At 39.0% G+C, this 18384-nt stretch overlaps 1 protein-coding gene across 1 annotated transcript in view; it reads left to right on the top strand.

Annotated features, from left to right (window-relative positions):
* Positions 1-18384, top strand: part of LOC136828003 (uncharacterized) — a 244466-nt gene that overhangs the window by 78583 nt on the left and 147499 nt on the right. The window contains 2 exon segments of the mRNA XM_067085615.1: positions 941-2126; positions 16414-16499. Coding sequence (XP_066941716.1) covers positions 941-2126; positions 16414-16499 — 1272 coding nt within the window.

The following is an 18384-nucleotide window of genomic DNA, read 5'->3' as shown; positions in this document are numbered from 1 at the left end:
GGAATTTAAGAAGCTAATATTTTATTATACATGTATATTGTAATATATATGTATATATGTATGTATGTATGTATGTATATGTATATGTATACAGTTTGTATATATATTATATATATACATATATATTATTTATATATATTATATATATTATATATATATATATATATATATATATATATATATATATATATATATATATATATATATATATATATATATAATGACTGTTTTTTTGGTATGGAACTTTTCCAGTCAGAAATATCTATTTTGGAAAAATATTTGGCTATGTGGAGGTAGGGTGCGGATTACTGGATCGGCCGATGACTCACATGTCTGGAAAGACTCTGGCATACTTAGTGAGAGAGAGAGAGAGAGAGAGAGAGAGAGAGAGAGAGAGAGAGAGAGGTGGAGGTTCCCGTTTTGATTAAGACTTGTATCAAAAGGTCCGTACATTCATTGATTTTTATGTTGAAAGATCTATGTTTATTGGAGTGATGTCAACTCTGAAAAGACGAATATACTTGGTTATTCTGGAATGGCTGTGCTCCTGTCAACCGCCACCTGAAGTGTGCAAGTGCAGGCGTGTAATTGTGTACTTACTTGCATGCTTGTACTGCTGTCTCCTTAATTGTGTCAGGCACAGAACATAAATCTGTCAGATTTCAGCCGTCAGTTCCACTTCAGTCATGATTCCCTTTTCTTATCGTGTCTCGGCGCCAACCTTCCTTGGCACCAGAATGTTCAGAATACCCTGGTTGTATAACACTATTTAATACCATATCATGCTTTCATGTTTTTTAAATTTTACTTGTCATGCATCCCCTCTCTCTCTCTCTCTCTCTCTCTCTCTCTCTCTCTCTCTCTCTCTCTCTCTCTCTCTCTCTCTCTCTCATTCCTCAAAGGTTAGTAAATTACATTTTGCCTTTTCTTTTGCTTGCAGGTGATCTGGGTGTGCATTGTTTGTCGCAAGAAGCAAGAGCTGCTGATCAAGTCAGGCTCATGGATGAATGCCAGCCAGCAGAGTGAGCTGATGCACCTCGAACACGAGTACTCAGGTACCCGAGGTCCTGCAGCCACCCCCACTGCGGACAAAAGACCCAAACTGGACCGCACCAATAGTAGTGAGAAAGAGAACCGACCTACCACTAGTGTTTTGGGCATAATGGGTAGTGGAGGCAGTGGACAGCCACCCCCAGCTACTTCTGCCCCTGGGGGTGGTGCCCTCGCCCTGTACCCACAAGAGCCAGAGGGCCCTCGCTGCCAAAGCCAAGAACATCACCAATACTCCGGGGACCATCTTGCCAATCCTCCGCCCACTTATCTCTCGTCAGATCTGTCACACCACACCGCCTACGAATCCCCCTCTCGCCCTGTGATGCAGCGGGCGGGTAGCGCCCAGGGCCGTGAATTACGGAGGCAGTATTCGCAGGAAAAGGGGGGTGGGGGTGAAAGTGGAGGTGGTGCCCAAGGTGGGCGAATTCCAAGGGGCCGCGTGGCCAGCGAAGGAGGAGAGTCACAGCTCTCTCCCCTCGCACGAGAAAGGCAGTTGCCGCCTTCCGAAGCATTCAGGACCTATGCTTATCCTCAGGACTGTGAGGCGGCTCCCATTGGTGGTAGCCCAGACATCAGGGTTGAAAGGGGCTATAGTAGTGCTGTGCCTGGAGCTCTTGGAGGAGGAGGAGGAGGAGGAGGCGGAGGCGTTTCAGAAGTAGGAGGAGCAGGAGGTGGAGGCGCCTATGGTAGTTCTAGTGCTCGGTATAGTCCTGTTCCGGGAGCCACCGGTGGGAGCAGCCCTATGGAAGGCGGCAGCAGCCCCGGCCCCGCATCCTTGGAAGGCGGGAGCCCTCATTTCGAGGACCCTCGCCGCATGCACTTAGATCCTGCCGCGGCCTTTGGGCGCTCCGTCGAGAGGCGAAGGACCGACCCTGTTATGAGGAACGATTCCCTTTCTTCCGACCAGAGCGAATGCGTGAGGCCCCCACCACCCAAACCGCACAAGCATCGCACGAGGGGCCGCAAGGCCCGTCAGAGATCCCTCTCATCGTCTGATGAGGAAGTGAGGTCCACCTCGGAATGCACTTCCTGTGAGGAACACGAGGCAGAGTCTGAAAGCGTCTCGGAGAAGGGTAAGTGTCGCCTGTCCTTTTGTCTGTCTCTGCTTTTAGATGAAAGCATACACGCCATGTTTCTGTCTGTTCTGCTCACTTGTGGTTATCTTGCAAACGCGAACCCTCAAGAGTTGGAAAAGCAACTCTGAAAACTTGAGGACTAAGATGATGTGTCAATTAACTTTGTAAACGTCTAAGAAAGAAAAATTGAGAAATGAAAACATGCTTAAAAAGTTGCTGCCTTAGAAAGATTTTTTAAGGCATTATGAAACTAAATCGATAAGTATGTGGACAAATGTATTGGCTTGAAAGTACAATGCAGGGCGAAGAGTTCAACTTTATGAACATGAGCTTAATTGTAATGGTGGGATTTAAGAAAACATATCTGATAGGTAGAGTAAACTTTCATTGTTGTAGAGTATTTAAAGAAAGAAAAACAGCACCGTAGGTTGAGGAATATATATATATGATGGGAGGCTCTTAATATCTTTGCTTTTTGGTGTTTGTATGAGGAAATATTTGAAATTAATTTATTGGAATGAACTTATTGGCTGGATGACTGGTGATACAAGTTTTCTGTGCAGCGAATAGCCACAGGAATTGGAACTTCCATCAAGCAGTAATGTAACAGACAGAGAGCCCTAAATGTTATTTGACTTCATTCATTTCAGCATTCCAGGATGAACTAGGGCAAGTAACGCTGCACCAGAACTGATTATCTGAAGGTGGCAACACTGATTCAGAGTTGGTAGTATTGCACTATATCTTATTATATTGCTACGCTAAGTGTGAGCCTTTTATGATGCAAGATCTACCAGTATATACTCACACGCACTCATACCAAGTGGCTGATATTTGCGACAGATGCAGGGACTGGTGAGAGGAGAATATTTTCAAAAGATTTCCGAACAGAGAAAGAGAAAGAGTGGTTATGAAAGTAAAAGGAAGTCGCTAATGCGAAAAACTGTAATGATTTGAAGGAGTGAATCAATTTAAGTATAAAAAAATTGCAGATGGCGCTCTGCTTCACGTTGGATCAAGAGGAAGATTTTCAGTTGAAGGAAAGGACTGATATATGATTGTAATGTTGATCAAAGTCTGCCCCATGTAAGTGAATTTTGGATAAGGCATTTCAAAATAATAAAGCAAGATACTAAAATGACATCTTGTGAGTATGGAGAGTAGGAAATTGGTGAAAACATGAAATTTGGCTTTATAGAGGTCGAACAGGTGAGAAATAAAGAGATGGAAATATGGATCTGAGGGCACTAAGTTCTTTTTTTAGATGGGTAGATAATATTAGACCGCTCATCTCCAAATGACTCTCCTACGAACAGTGTATGGTTTTGGGTAGGTTCCTTCAATCACCTTTGTTAGATTTTTTTTTTTTTGACGATTGGGATTTATTGCATCTTCAACCGTTAGCTATTTATATACATGCTAGATTTTCATATATGAATAATTATACCATTCACGTAGGTCACGCCGCGTGCACCGTTTCTTTGAGTTCTGACAGTTTCGTGTCAACTAAACCACAGTTCAAACACAATAGATTTTGTGTTTCTTATTGCACCAGCGGGGGTTCAGAGAATGATTTTTTTAAGCTCATTATGTGTGTGTGTGTGTATGTGTGTGCAAGATATGTTGGATACAGGTGTACAGACATTACTGCAACTTGGCACTAGTAATCAGTAAGTCATTTTCTGGAAAGGATTAACTTTTGAGAGACGTGTGTTCAATATTGATGATGTGTTGTGGAAATCATCATCATCATCATCTTACCCATTATAAAAGATCAGGAGGATTATCAGCTTCATATTTGCTGGTCTGAAATTCTTGTTCTTGTTTATGTCCTCCAAGTGATAAATTCTTTGCACTTCAGTTATCTAACTATAGCCTTGAAATTGATTTAGGGTATCTACTTGACCCCACTACTCGACTTTCTCCATGCATTTCTTCATAATTGGAATTTTTGTAGGTGTCCACCGTTTTCCATTTATACTCGTGATTTCAGTGTATTTGCCTGTCCCGATAGTAAGTTCGGTTTTAGAGAGAGAGAGAGAGAGAGAGAGAGAGAGAGAGAGAGAGAGAGAGAGAGAGAGAGAGAATCACAGTAGAGTGAGGACTACCTCGTCTGTGCCATCCCGTTTTCATTTACGTGATGGTGAGCATTTTAACGAAATACTGACCATTCACTTCTGTAATTTCTCTCCCTCCTCCTCCTCCTCCTCCTCCTCCTCTCCCTCAACCATAGCTGCGACCCACAACAGTCGAATGGCAGACAGGTACGCAATCCTTTATTTAGGCCAACAGAAGCATGTTTTATTTAAGAGGAATTTGTTTATACTGTTCCCTTGTATTTCGGTTCTGGGATTGAACGGTTTTTGTTAATTTAGAGAGAGAGAGAGAGAGAGAGAGAGAGAGAGAGAGAGAGAGAGAGAGAGAGAGAGAGAGAGAGAGAGAGTCAGTCTTAAAGTAGAATGTTGGTTTAATTATGAGAGAAAAGAGCGAGCAACAATGAGGAGTAATTTCAGAAGACATTTCTTGCTTGTGAAAAAAATAGGATGTAAAGACGAAAAAGAATAATAGTAAAGACTGGCATAATAAGTAAAACATGCAGAAAAGAGTAAACGACATTAATTCAGACTGAATGAAAATAGACCAACGGAAACGAACTCTGTAAATGTCAGTGATACTTGAAAAAAAGGAAGATGAGAAAAAATGACGAGAAAAAACCTAGAACGAGAGTCAATAGGGAGATAGACAGGAAAAAAAAAGGAAGGGGGTGGGGAAGGGGGAGTCTCTGTGACCTTTCGCTGTCTTTTTTACCCCTTTCTCTTTTTGCAAAACCGAAAAAATCCAAAGGAGAAGGAAAGGTCAGGATACGTTTATCTCCTCCCCTGACTTTTCTGCCACTAGATGTGAACTGTTAAGAAATATTTACTGAAATATTTTCATTACTGAGCAAAATCTGAGCTTTTCATTGAGGAAAAAAAAAAATTGAAATGTAAGATTTTCCTGTCCAACATCATCTAGCATTCTTCCAATCAGCGTTTAGTATCCTGGTGACGATAATTGTCGAATCAACTCGGCTTTTGTGATTCGAGGAATCTTCGCTAGACGTCGAATAATCTCGGCATCAGTTAAGACATTCAGCGGGTCATTTTAACTCAGGCGATAACAATCAGTGGATCATTTTAAGTTGATGACGACACTCACTGGGTCAAATTAGTTCAGGTGAGAGCCATTGTCGAATTAGCTCGACCCCAGTGATGACAGTTGCCGCGGCATCTTAACTTTGATGACAACGTTGGGCGAATCACTTTAATTTAAAGACAGTCGCCGAGTTTTCGTACTTTTGGTGGGTCTAAATCGCTCGGCTCTGAGCGTCGACATCGCCATTAAACACCTCTGCGTGAATGATGAAAACTGGGATCAGTGGTAGTCAAATTGAGAGGCCTAAATAATCCGGACTTTTAAATTCAGGATTTGAATCACTGGCTAGAAATGAAGACACCGAAGTGTCACTTACTCCAATACAAATGAAATATCCAAAGTGTGATTCATATACATCTATATATATACATATGTATATGTATATATATATGTATATGTATATGTACTGTATATATATATATATATGTATATATATATATATATATATATATATATATATATATATATATATATATATATATATATATATATATATATATCTGGCTCCAACTTTCCTTGCACTTCGATAGTCAACTGTTGTGGGTCGCAACCAGGGTAGCAAAATGGCAGCCTCATCCCAAAAAGAATAACTGAAATCCAGAAGGTGAACACCCGAGAGAGAGAGAGAGAGAGAGAGAGAGAGAGAGAGAGAGAGAGAGAGAGAGGGTAAGGGGTGGGGTGGCGAAGGAGGGCGAGAGAGAAAGAGAGAGAAGTCCCACTTGAACTTTGACCTTCTTGGAGTGAGGTCATCGACTCCTAACATCATCTCCGAAGGATGCCGAGAATTCTCTCTTGTCAATAGGATTCCACTCGAACGGCACATTGAGGGGGGGGTGCTGGATGTGCATGACGTCAAAATTAGCACTCTCTCTCTCTCTCTCTCTCTCTCTCTGTTCTTCATACTAATGAGTACTTCTCCCCTTCTGTCTCCTCTTGTTTCTGTAAACATATGTTTACCATTAACTGTCTATTTTCTGTGTCCTTCTTTGTTCCAAGTTCTGTCATGCCTTTGTTTTCTTTATCCTTCCTGTCACCTCGCTGTCATGGCTGCTTCCTTTGTACGTAGGGTGAAGATGATACATCTATCTAGTCTCAAACGCCTTGACCTTTGATCATATTATCAACAACTGGATACCTTATGGCATCCTGTGAACAGTTGTTGCTTGCTAGAGAAGATCATTCTCTCTCTTAGTGATAAGTAGACCATTGTTCTGAAGATATGACCCTCAAATTCTTAATGAGTAATAATGTGAGGAGTCGCTCTTGAAAAACAATTTCGATACTTTTTTTAACGAGGAGGGATCACAGGATATGTTTTGAAAAACGTCCATTTTCCAAGAGAAATGATCTTGAGAAAAAGGCTCAGTTTTAAATAAGTAATGATGGGACCAGTAAATCCCGGAAAAGAGATTAGATCCTGTATTGATGTGGAATGATGGGATGAGTAAGTCATAAAAGGAAATGTGACTGTGCTTTTATGAGAAATAATGGGAAATACTGTGAGACGAGAAGGTCTTAAAGAAGGAAAAAAATGTCCCGGTTTTGACGAGAAATGATAGGAAGTGTAAGAATTAGAGCCAGTTTTGATGACAATTGAAGTGGTGAGTAAGCCTATAAGAAATCAGATCCAGTTTTGGTGAGGAATAAAGGGATGGGTAGGTAAGGAAAAAAATTCACACCCAGTTTTGGTGAAAAATGAAGTTGGGAGGCGGGAGGCGAGGTAGCCCTGAAACAAAAACAGATGCACTTTTCGTGAAAAATGAAGAGTTGAACCTTTGGAAAAAAATCAAATCCAGTTTTGATTAGAAATAAAGAGAAAATTGAGGTAAGACAAAAATTTGAACCAGTTTTGATGAAAACTAAAGGGGCGAGTAAGTCGTAGAGAAATTCAGATGCAGTGTTGATGAGAATTGAAGGGGCAAATAAGTCCAGGAAATAAAACTCAGATGCAGTTTTGGTGAGAGGAAGTCTTTGGAAAAATGCAATACAGTTTTGATGAGGATTGGAAAGGAGAGCCAGTCCTGACACAACATGGGATCCAGTTTTGATGAGAAATGAAAGGCAGGTCAGTCCTGTAGGAAAAATCAGAGCCAGCGTTGATGAGAAATTAATGAGTGAGTCAGTACCAAATAGAAATCAGATCCAGTTTTGATGAGAAATGAAGGTGCGAGTCAGCCCTAAGATCCAGTTTGATAAGAAATGAATGTGCGAGTCAGTCCTTAAAAGAATTGAGATCCAAGATCCAGTTTTGATGAGCATGAAGGTGCGAGTTAGCCCCAAAATAAATCAGATCGAAGATCCAGTTTTGATGACAAATGAATATGCGAGCCAGTCCTAAAAGAAATCAGATCCAAGATCCAATTTTGATGAGAAATGAAGGTGCGAGTCAATCCTAAAAAGAAATCAGATCCAGTTTTGATGAGAAATAAAGGTGCAAGTCAGTCCTAAAAAAGACATCAGATCCAGTTTTGATGAGAAATGAAGATGCAAGTCAGTCCTAAAAAGAAATCAGATCCAGTTTTGATGAGAAATGAAAGTAGAGTCCATCCAAAAAAAAAAGTTTCATGAGAAATGAAGGTATGAGTCAGTCCTGAAAAGAAATCAGATCCAGTTTTGATGAGAAATGAAGGTGCGAGTCAGTCCTAAAAAGAAATCAGATCCAGTTTTGATGAGAAATGAAGGTGCAAGTCAGTCATAAAAAGACATCAGGTCCAGTTTTGATGAGAAATGAAGATGCAAGTCAGTCCTAAAAAGAAATCAGATCCAGTTTTGATGAGAAATGAAAGTAGGAGTCCATCCAAAAAAAAAGTTTCATGAGAAATGACGGTATGAGTCAGTCCTAAAAAGACATCAGATCCAGTTTTGATTTAGAAATGAAGGTGCGAGTCAGTCCTAAAAAGAAATCATATCCAGTATTGATGAGAAATGAAGGTGCGAGTCAGTCCCAAAAAGGGATCACATCCAGTTTTGATGAGAAACGAAGGTGCAAGACAGTCCAAAAAAAGAAATCAGATCCAGTTTTGATAAGAAACGAAGTTGTGAGTCAGTCCTAAAAAGAAATCAGATCAAGATTTCATGAGAAATGAAGGTGCGAGTCAGTCCTAAAAAGAGATCAGATCCAGTTTTGATGAGAAATGAGGGTGCAAGTCAGTCCTAAAAAGAAATCAGATCCAGTTTTGATGAGAAACAAAGGTGCGAGTCAGTCATAAAAAGAGATCAGATCCAGTTTTGATGAGAAAGGAAGGCACGAGTCAGTCCTAAAAAGAAATCAGATCCAGTTTTGATGAGAATGAAGGTGCGAGTCAGTCCTAAAATGAGATCAGATCCAGTATTGTTGAGAAATGAAGGTGCAAGTCAGTCCTAAAAAGAAATCAGATCCAGTTTTGATGAGAAACGAAGGTGCGAGAGAGTCTCAAAAAGAAATCACATCCACTTTTGATAAGAAATGAAGGTGTGAGTCATTCCAAAAAAGAAATCAGATCCAGTTTTGATGAGAAATGAAGGTGCAAGTCAGTCCTAAAAAGAAATCAGATACAGTTTTGATGAGAAATGAAAGGCAAGGTCCGAAAACGAGTCAGATCAGTTTTGATAAAAGAAGTCTAAAAGAAATCAGATCAAGATTTGATGAGAAATGAAGGTGCGAGTCAGTCCTAAAAAGAGATCAGATCCAGTATTGTTGAGAAATGAAGGTGCGAGTCAGTCCTAAAAAGAGATCAGATCCAGTTTTGATGAGAAACAAAGGTGCGAGTCAGTCTGAAAAAGAAATCACATCCACTTTTGATAAGAAACGAAGGTGTGAGTCAGTCCAAAAAAGAAATCAGATCCAGTTTTGATGAGAAACGAAGGTGCGAGTCAGTCCTAAAAAGAAATCAGATACAGTTTTGATGAGAAATGAAGGTGCAAGTCAGTCCAAAAAAGAGATCAGATCCAGTCTTGATGAGAAATGAAGGAGCAAGTCAGTCCTAAAAAGAGATCAGATCCGGTTTTGATGAGAAACGAAGGTGCGAGTCAGTCCTAAAAAGAAATCAGATCCAGTTTTGATGAGAAAGGAAAGCACAAGTCAGTCCTAAAATGAAATCAGACCCAGTTTTGATGAGAAATGAAGCTGCGAGTCAGTCCTAAAAATAAATCAGTCCAGTTTTGATGAGAAATGAAGGTGCGAGTCAGTCCTAAAAAGAGATCAGATCCAGTTTTGATGAGAAATGAAGGTGCAAGGCAGCCCTAAAAAGAAATGAGATCCACTTTTGATGAGAAATGGTGTGAGTCAGTCCTAAAAAAGAAATCAGAAACAGTTTTGATGAGAAATGAAGGTGCGAGTCAGTCCGAAAAAGAAATCAGACCCAGTTTTGATGAGAAACGAAGGTACGAGTCAGTCCTAAAAAGAAATACGATACAGTTTTGATGAGAAATGAAGGTGCAAGCCAGTCCTGAAAAGAGATCAGATCCAGTTTTGATGAGAAATGAAGGTGCGAGTCAGTCCTAAAGAGAGATCAGATCCAGTTTTGATGAGAAACAAAGGTGCGAGTCAGTCCTAAAAACAAATCAGATCCAGTTTTGATGAGAAAGGAAGGCACAAGTCAGTCCTAAAAAGAAATCATATCCAGTTTTGATGAGAAATGAAGCTGCGAGTCAGTACTAAAAAGAAACCAGATCCAGTTTTGATGAGAAATGAAGGTGCGAGCCAGTCCTAAAAAGAGATCAGATCCAGTTTTGATGAGAAATGAAGGTGCGAGTCAGTCCTAAAAAGAAATGAGATCCACTTTTCATGAGAAATGAAGGTGCGAGTCAGTCCTAAAAAGAAATCAGACCCAAGATCCATGATGAGAAATGAATGTTAGAGTCTGTCATACAAAGAAATGAGATCCAGTTTTGATGAGAAATGAAGGTACGAGTCAATCCTAAAAATACATTAGATCCAGTTTTGGTAAGAAATGAAGGTGTGAGTCAGTCCTGAAGAGAAATCAGATCCAAGATCCAGTTTTGATGAGAAATGAAGGTGCGAGTCACTTCTAAAAATAAATCAGATCCTGTTTTGATGAGAAATGAAGATTTGAGTCAGTCATAAAAAGACATCAGGTCCAGTTTTGATGAAAAATGAAGGTGCAAGTCAGTCCTAAAAAGAAATCAGATCCAGTTTTGATGAGAAATGAAAGTGGTAGTCGTCCAAAAAAGAAATTTTCATGAGAAATGAAGGTGTGAGTCAGTCCTAAAAAGAAAACAGATCCAGTTTTGATAAGATATGAAGGTGTGAGTCAGTCCTAAAAAGAAATCAGACCCAGTTTTAATGAGAAATGAAGGTGCGAGTCAGTCCTAAAAAGAGATCAGATCCAGTTTTGATGAGAAATGAAGGTGCAAGTCAGTCCTAAAAAGAGATCACATCCAGTTTTGATGAGAAACGAAGGTGTGAGTCAGTCCGAAAAAGAAATCAGATCCAGTTTTTATAAGAACCTAAGGTGCGAGTCAGTCCTAAAAAGAAATCAGATCAAGTTTTGATGAGAAATGAAGGCGTGTTTCAGTCCTAAAAAGAGATCAGATCCAGTTTTGATGAGAAATGAAGCTGTGAGTCAGTCCTAAAAAGAAATCAGACCCAGGGTTGATGAGAAACAAAGGTGCGAGTCAGTCCTAAAAAGAGATCAGATCCAGTTTTGATGAGAAATGAAGGCATGAGTCAGTCCTAAAAAGAAATCAGATCCAGTTTTGATGAGAAATGAAGGTGCGAGTCAGTCCTAAAAAGAAGTCAGATCCAGTTTTGATGTTTAAGGAAGGCACGAGTCTGTCCTAAAGATAAACCAGATCCAGTTTTGATGACAAATGAAGATGCGAGTCAGTCCTAAAAAAAATGAGATCCAGTTTTGATGAGAACCTAAGGTGCGAGTCAGTCCTAAAAAGAAATGAGATCCGCTTTTCATGTGAAATGAAGGTGTGAGTCAGTCCTAAAATGAAATCAGAACCAAGATCCAGTTTTGATGAGAAATGAAGGTTCGCGTCTGTCATAAAAAGAAATCAGATCCAGTTTTGATGTGAAATGAAGGCGCGAGTCAGACCTAAAAAGAGATCAGATTCAGTTTTGATGAGAACCTAAGGTGTGAGTCAGTCCTAAAAAGAAATTAGATCCACTTTTGATGAGAAATGAAGTTGTGAGTCAGTCCTAAAAAGAAATCAGACTCAAGATCCAGTTTTGATGAGAAATGAAGGTTCGAGTCTGTCATAAAAAGAAATGAGATCCAGTTTTGATGAGAAATGAAGGTGCGAGTCAGTCCTAAGAAGAGATCAGATCCAGTTTTGGTAAGAAATGAAGGTGCGAGTCAGTCCTAAAGAGAAATCAGATCCAAGATCCAGTTTTAATGAGAAATGAAGGTGCTGGTCAATTCTAAAAGGAATTCAGATCCAGTTTTGATGAGAAATGAAGGTGTGAGTCAGTCCTAAAAAGGAATTAGATCCAGCTTTGGTAAGAATGAAGGTGCAAGTCAGTCCTGAAAGGAAATCATATCCAGTTTTGATGAGAAATGAAGGTGCAAATCAGTCCTAAAAAGAAATCAGACCCAGTTTTGATGAGAAATGAAGGTGCAAAAGGAATCAGATCCAGTTTTGGTGAGAAATGAAGGTGCGAGGCAGTCCTAAAAGGAGATCAGATACAGTTTTGATGAGAAACGAAGGTGCGAGCAAGTGCTAAAAAGAGATCATATCCAGTTTTGATGAGAAACGAAGGTGTGAGTCAATCCTAAAAAGAGATCAGATCCAGTTTTGATGAGAAACAAAGGTGCAAGTCAGTCCTAAAAAGAGATCAGATCCAGTTTTGATGAGAAACGAAGGTGCAAGTCAGTCCTAAAAAGAGATCAGATCCAGTTTTGATGATAAACGAAGGTATGAGTCAGTCCTAAGAAGAGATCAGATCCAGTTTTGATGAGAAACGAAGGTGCGAGTCAGTCCTTAAAAGAGATGAGATCCAGTTTTGATGAGAAACGACTGTGCAAGTCAGTCCTAAAAAGAAATCAGATCCAGTTTTGATGAGAAATGAAAGTGTGAGCAAGTCCTAAAAAGAAATGAGATCCAGTTTTGATGAGAAATGAAGTTGCGAGGAAGTCCTAAAAAGAAATCAGATCCAGTTTTGATGAGAACCTAAGGTGTGAGCAAGTCCTAAAAAGAGATCAGATCCGGTTTTGATGAGAAACGAAGGTGCATGTCAGTCCTCAAAAGAGATCAGATCCAGTTTTGGTGAGAAACGAAGGTGTGAGTCAGTCCTGAAATGAAGTTGCGAGTCAGTCCTAAAAAGAGATCAAATCCAATTTTGATGAGAAATGAAAGTGCAAGTCAGTCCTAAAAAGATATCAGATCCAGTTTTGATGAGAAATGAAGGTGCGAGTCAGTCCTAAAAGGAAATGAGATCGACTTTTGATGAGAAATGAAGGTATGAGTCAGTCCTAAAAAGAAATCAGACCCAAGTTCCAGTTTTGATGAGAAATGAAGGTTTGAGTCTGTCCTAAAAAGAGATCAGATCCAGTTTTGATGAGAAATGAAGGTGCGAGTCAGTCCTAAAATGAGATCAGATCCAGTTTTGGTAAGAAATGAAGGTGCAAGTCAGTCCTAAAGAGAAATCAGATCCAAGATCCAGTTTTTATGAGAAATGAAGGTGCGAGTCAATTCTAAAAAGAAATCAGATCCTGTTTTGATGAGAAATGGTGTGAGTCAGTCCTAAAAAGGAATTAGATCCAGCTTCCGTAAGAAATGAAGGTGCAAGTCAGTCCTAAAAAGAAATCAGACCCAGTTTTGATGAGAAATGAAGGTGCAAAAGGAATCAGATCCAGTTTTGGTGAGAAATGAAGGTGTGAGTCAGTCCTAAAAAGAGATCAGATCTAGTTTTAACGAGAAATGAAGGTGTGAGTCAGTCCTGAAAAGAAATCAGATCCAGTTTTGATGAGAAATGAAGGTACGAGTCAGTCCTAAAAGGAGATCAGATCCAGTTTTGATGAGAAACAAGGCATGAGTCAGTCCTAAAAGAAATCAGGTCCAGTTTTGATGAGAAATGAAGGTGCTAGTCACTCCTAAAAAGAAATCAGATCCAGTTTTGATGAGAAATGAAGGTGCGTGCAAGCCCTAAAAAGTGGTCAGATCCAGTTTTGATGAGAACCTAAGGTGCGAGTCAGTCCTAAAAAGAGATCAGATCCAGTTTTGATGAGAAACGAAGGTGCGAGTCAGTCCTAAAAAGAGATCAGATCCAGTTTTGATGAGAAACGACTGTGCGAGTCAGTCCTAAAACGAGATCAAATCCAGTTTTAATGAGAAATGAAGGTGTGAGTCAGTCCTAAAAAGAAATCAGATCCAGTTTTGATGAGAAATGAAGGTGCAAGTCTGTCCTAAAAAGAAATGAGATCCACTTTTGTTGAGAACCTAAGGTGTGAGCAAGTCCTAAAAAGAAATCAGATCCAGTTTTGATGAGAAATGAAGGTGCAAGCAAGTCCTAAAAAGAAATCAGATCCAGTTTTGATGAGAAGCGAAGGTGCAAGTCAGTCCTAAAAAGAGATCAGATCCAGTTTTGATGAGAAACGAAGGTGCAAGTCAGTCCTGAAAAGAAATGAGATCCAGTTTTGATGAGAAATGAAGGTGCGAGTCAGTCCTAAAAAGAGACCAGGTCCAATTTTTAGGAGAAATGAAGGTGCAAGGCCGTCCTAAAAAAAATGAGATCCAGTTTTGATGAGAAACGAAGTTGCGAGTCAGCCCTAAAAAGAAATCAGATCCAGTTTTGATGAGAAATGAAGGTGCGAGTCAGTCCTAAAAAGAAATTAGTTCCACTTTTGATGAGAAATGAAGGTGCAAGTCAGTCCTAAAAAAAATGAGATCCAGTTTTAGTGAGAAATGAAAGTGCGAGCAAGTCCTAAAAAGAAGTCAGATCCAGTTTTGATGAGAAATGAATGTGCAGTTTAATCCTAAAAAGAAATGAGATCCAGTTTTGATGAGAAATGAATGTGCAAGCAAGTCCTAAAAAAATCAGATTCAGTGTTGATGAGAATTGAAGGAGTAAGTCCTAAAAAGAAATGAGATCCAGTTTTGGTGAGAAAGGAAGGTGCGAGTCAGTCCTAAAAATAAAACAGATTGAGTTTTGTTGGGAAATAAATGGGTAAGTAAGTCCTGGAAAAAAGTATAGCCTGTTTTGATAAGAAATGAAAGGGTCATTAAGGCATAAAAAAAATCTAGTTTCGATTAGAACCGAAAGGGCGAATGATACTATAAAAATATGATTGGACGAGTAAGTCTTTACAGAGAAAGAAGATACGGTTTTGAGGAGAAACAAAGCGAAGTGTAGTTCCTAGAAAAGAAATTAGATGCAGTTTGATGAGAAGAATTGGACGAATGTACCTCTGGAAGGAAATTAGATCCGGTTTTTATGAGAAATGAAGGACGAGTCAGACCCACAAAGTAGTAAGATCTGGTTTTGATGAGAGATGGTGGTACGTCAAGTCCTGAAAAAAGATATAAAAAAGATTTGGTTTTGGAGAAAATGATGGGGTAAGTTCCGTAAAAGATAGGAAATCCGGCTTTCATGAGAAATGATTGGACGAGTAAGTACTGAAACAGAAATTAGAACATTATTGTGAAGCTTGTTCGCCTGTAAGGATGCATTGTAATAAGACAACACAATTCATGAGTTGAGATAAATAGGAAATAATGAAAATAGCAGGAGCTGTCTATGAATAGACAAATAAATGATTTTCAGATAGATAATCTCATAAATTGATTAACCCAACCGTTGCGAGCGTCAGCTTAGGCTGCCTTGACTTTAAAACATCATTTGATTTTTATCTCCTTGGGACGGAGGAGGCTCTCATCAGTTCTCAGTTTCTACTAGACATGAAAAGTGTCAGAAAAAGGGTTGGGGAGGTGATGAGAATATGGCAATTTTGAGGAATAGTGGCAGGAGAATAGACAGGATTTTCTTTTGTGATGAACTACGTACTCCGTTTCCTTTTGGGCAAAGGAAATTTACACAGGTTATATAGTCGCCATTCAGCCCGAGAAGAGACGAAAATAGGTAACTGTCATTGTCACGTGGTTTCATACATTTCAGCACTGCCATTTTGTTGCTACATTAATAAGAAAATAATAAATAAGTAGAAATCATTACCATTGGCAACTGATAATCAGTGTGTTCTATCAAAGAGTTTGCGTTATATTTTTATAAATCGTTTTTACTGAATTCCTGGATTCATTTCAAGTGTCTTTTGAGGGTATGTATTGGCTTTAATGGTTTAAATTGAGCTTTGATATTTATGAATTAACAGATTTTTAAGAGTATTACTTAATCATGTTTTTTTAGACTGACTTATTTTACGAAGGACGTTTTTCTTTCCAGTGTTTTTATTGTGGTGAAATGTGTATAAAATAATCACAAAATTTTATGTAACAAGAATTTCCTGTAAAATCCCGAAGATTTTTTTCAGTTTCGGACATTCAATTAAATTTAGAAATTTACTGGACTTATTTTGTATATAAATGAAAATCTTAATTAACATTTGGGCATAGGTGTTGCAACTCCATCCCAGTCACGAATCACGTGAAAATTTCAACTTCTTGTTGCAAGAAATTATAGTCAAAACTCAAAAGTTAGATTAAGTAAAATTTCCTTACTTTGCGTCATGTAGTTGAGACTAGTTATGAGAAAATCTAAGGACTCGCCATTTTAGATAACTTATTATTGAATTTCTGATTCTGAGGCTTCGATACTCTCATTTACTAGTTGAAGGTATTTAGGAGTTTCGATATATTCTACGGACATTATTTTTATTATATTATTCAGTAGATGAAACCTATTTATATGGAACAAGCCCGCAGAGGTCACTGACTTGAAATTCAGGCTTCCAAAGAATATGGTGTTCATTAGGAATCTAAGTCAGAGAAAGTAAAGTGAAATACAGAAAGAAGAGATCCCACTTATTAAAAAAGAAAAAAAATTAATAAATAGAAAAATATTTAAAAATGTATTAAATGCAAGAAGAATTGTGTTAGGGTAGTAATGCACTGCATTTTCGCTTGAACTTCCGAAGTTCCATTAGACGCCTCATTTACCTGTCTCTTCTTCTTCTTCTTCCCCCAGGTGAGGGCGACTCAGCACCTGCAACAGCAACGGACCGCTTCGACAAACAGGAGCAACTTGACGCTCAAATTAAAAAGTTCTTAGCGGTGAGCAGACAGATAATAAACCTAAAAAAAAAAAAAAGAAAGAAAAAAAGAAAATTACTCTTTTCGCTCTTTCTCTCTTCTGTATCTCCCTCGATCTGGATTTCCCCCAACTTACTTTCTCGTCTTCGCCCTCTCTCGGTTTTTAAATCTGTCTCCATCCGTATGTCCCCCTCCCCTCAACCGATGTTCCCCGTTCCACCGTTCCTTCCCCCCCCCCCCCTCTACGAACATCAACCTCCCCTATCCTTCTTAACCTGTCTAACGACCCCACCCTCCATTTTCCCCTTCCCAAATCTCCAACAAATTAAGTTTTTTTATTTGACGGATTTTACTTCTTAGTTATGATTTGTCTGGGAACGTTCACGTATCGAATTTATTTTCCTTGTTTAAGTCTTTATTTTACGTTTATAATTTTACCATTTGGACTTACCAGAGTAATTTCTTTGATCGATTGGCAGTTGAGATCGCAATGAACAATACATAAACCGACTACTTTGTTTCAAATAACATAATGATAAGGATATACATTTCGCCAATGTCTTACATTAAAGTCAGATTATTCTGTTTGTTCAACAGTTAGCTTTTAGCATTTTTCCCTCGTATTACGTAGCAATCGGTCCCATTATTCAAAATTCCTATCGGCTACTTTCCCGGCAGCGACTGACAAGATTAGAATATCTCCATCAACTGATGACCTTCCCGGGCATGAAAATCACGTTTTGAAAGGCTTTAAAAATTAAAAAAGAACTTCGTTAATATGTAGAACAATATGGCTTCTTTTTTTTCGCGTCATCAACGTTCCTGGTACTCGGAAGATTATTGAAGTAAGAGAGATGATTAATTAATCTTCTGGAACTTGTTTTGATTGATTTTACCTTTTGGGTTTGACGCATTTGTTACTCCTCTGCCGCAGATGGTCTGAGTTCAATCATCTCTTCATTTCTCATCATTTCTCTTCTGTGTTTTCTCGTCCTACTTTCTTTTCCCCGTATTTTGAAGAGAGTGCTTGTTGGCTATTCATAAGCAAAGCAACCATTTTCGTTTTGTGTTTTTCTAGGTTCATGTCTGAATTGCATTACCCCTCCTGATTTCTTCTTTCGATGTGCTGTGCTTTTGTTTTCTGAATCCGCGCTTCTTCTTTGCTCTGCGCTGTGCTGTGCTTCCTGCTTTGTGATCTCTCTTCGCTGTTTATAGGTTGCACACATAACGTCATGTCATAGAAAACTGAGAGAAAATATTAGAAATCTCTCTGATATGTGTTAGGGTCAACTTTGATCTTGAAGCTGCGTTTTGAAGGCCATTCTCCCACCACTTCCTTTTCCCCCTCACATATGTGTCGTGTGATGACTGGTCCTTCTCTTGCACTGATCACATGTCATCTCTAATGTTAACATGACGTTCTTTTCGCGTAGAAGTAATTTTCATTACATTTTATGATAATATAAAGATACTATAATTTTTTTTATATTAGGTCAAATACAAGCACACTTCTGCTATAGTTCGAGGACAACTGTACGAACTTGAATATGGATGGTGAGAGTGGTTCTCACTGTAATTTCAGTTCTCTCTTAAAGTGTGAGGTCTGTGGCCATATTATATAGACTTCTGCAGGAGATTTAGGATACATACAGGATATAGAATAGTTATAAAATGTTAGACTTAAACGAAGAAGGCTAGGATACAGTCACACACAAAAAAAAAAAAACACGTGAAGGACCACTGTATGGAGAACCTACAGATTTTGGGGCACCTACACCCCGTAAACCTGCAGGGATGTCGTAGGTGAGAACACTTGACAGATCAAGTGTCCTAAGATTATAACTAAGTAAGGATCATTCGTCGATTGTCAGATTTGTGCGTCGTATAATGATTAAAGTTGGCCTGT

The sequence above is a fragment of the Macrobrachium rosenbergii genome, chromosome 42 (assembly GCF_040412425.1).
Source record: "Macrobrachium rosenbergii isolate ZJJX-2024 chromosome 42, ASM4041242v1, whole genome shotgun sequence".
NCBI classification, from domain to species: domain Eukaryota; kingdom Metazoa; phylum Arthropoda; class Malacostraca; order Decapoda; family Palaemonidae; genus Macrobrachium; species Macrobrachium rosenbergii.
This window is presented reverse-complemented; position numbering and strand designations above follow the sequence as displayed.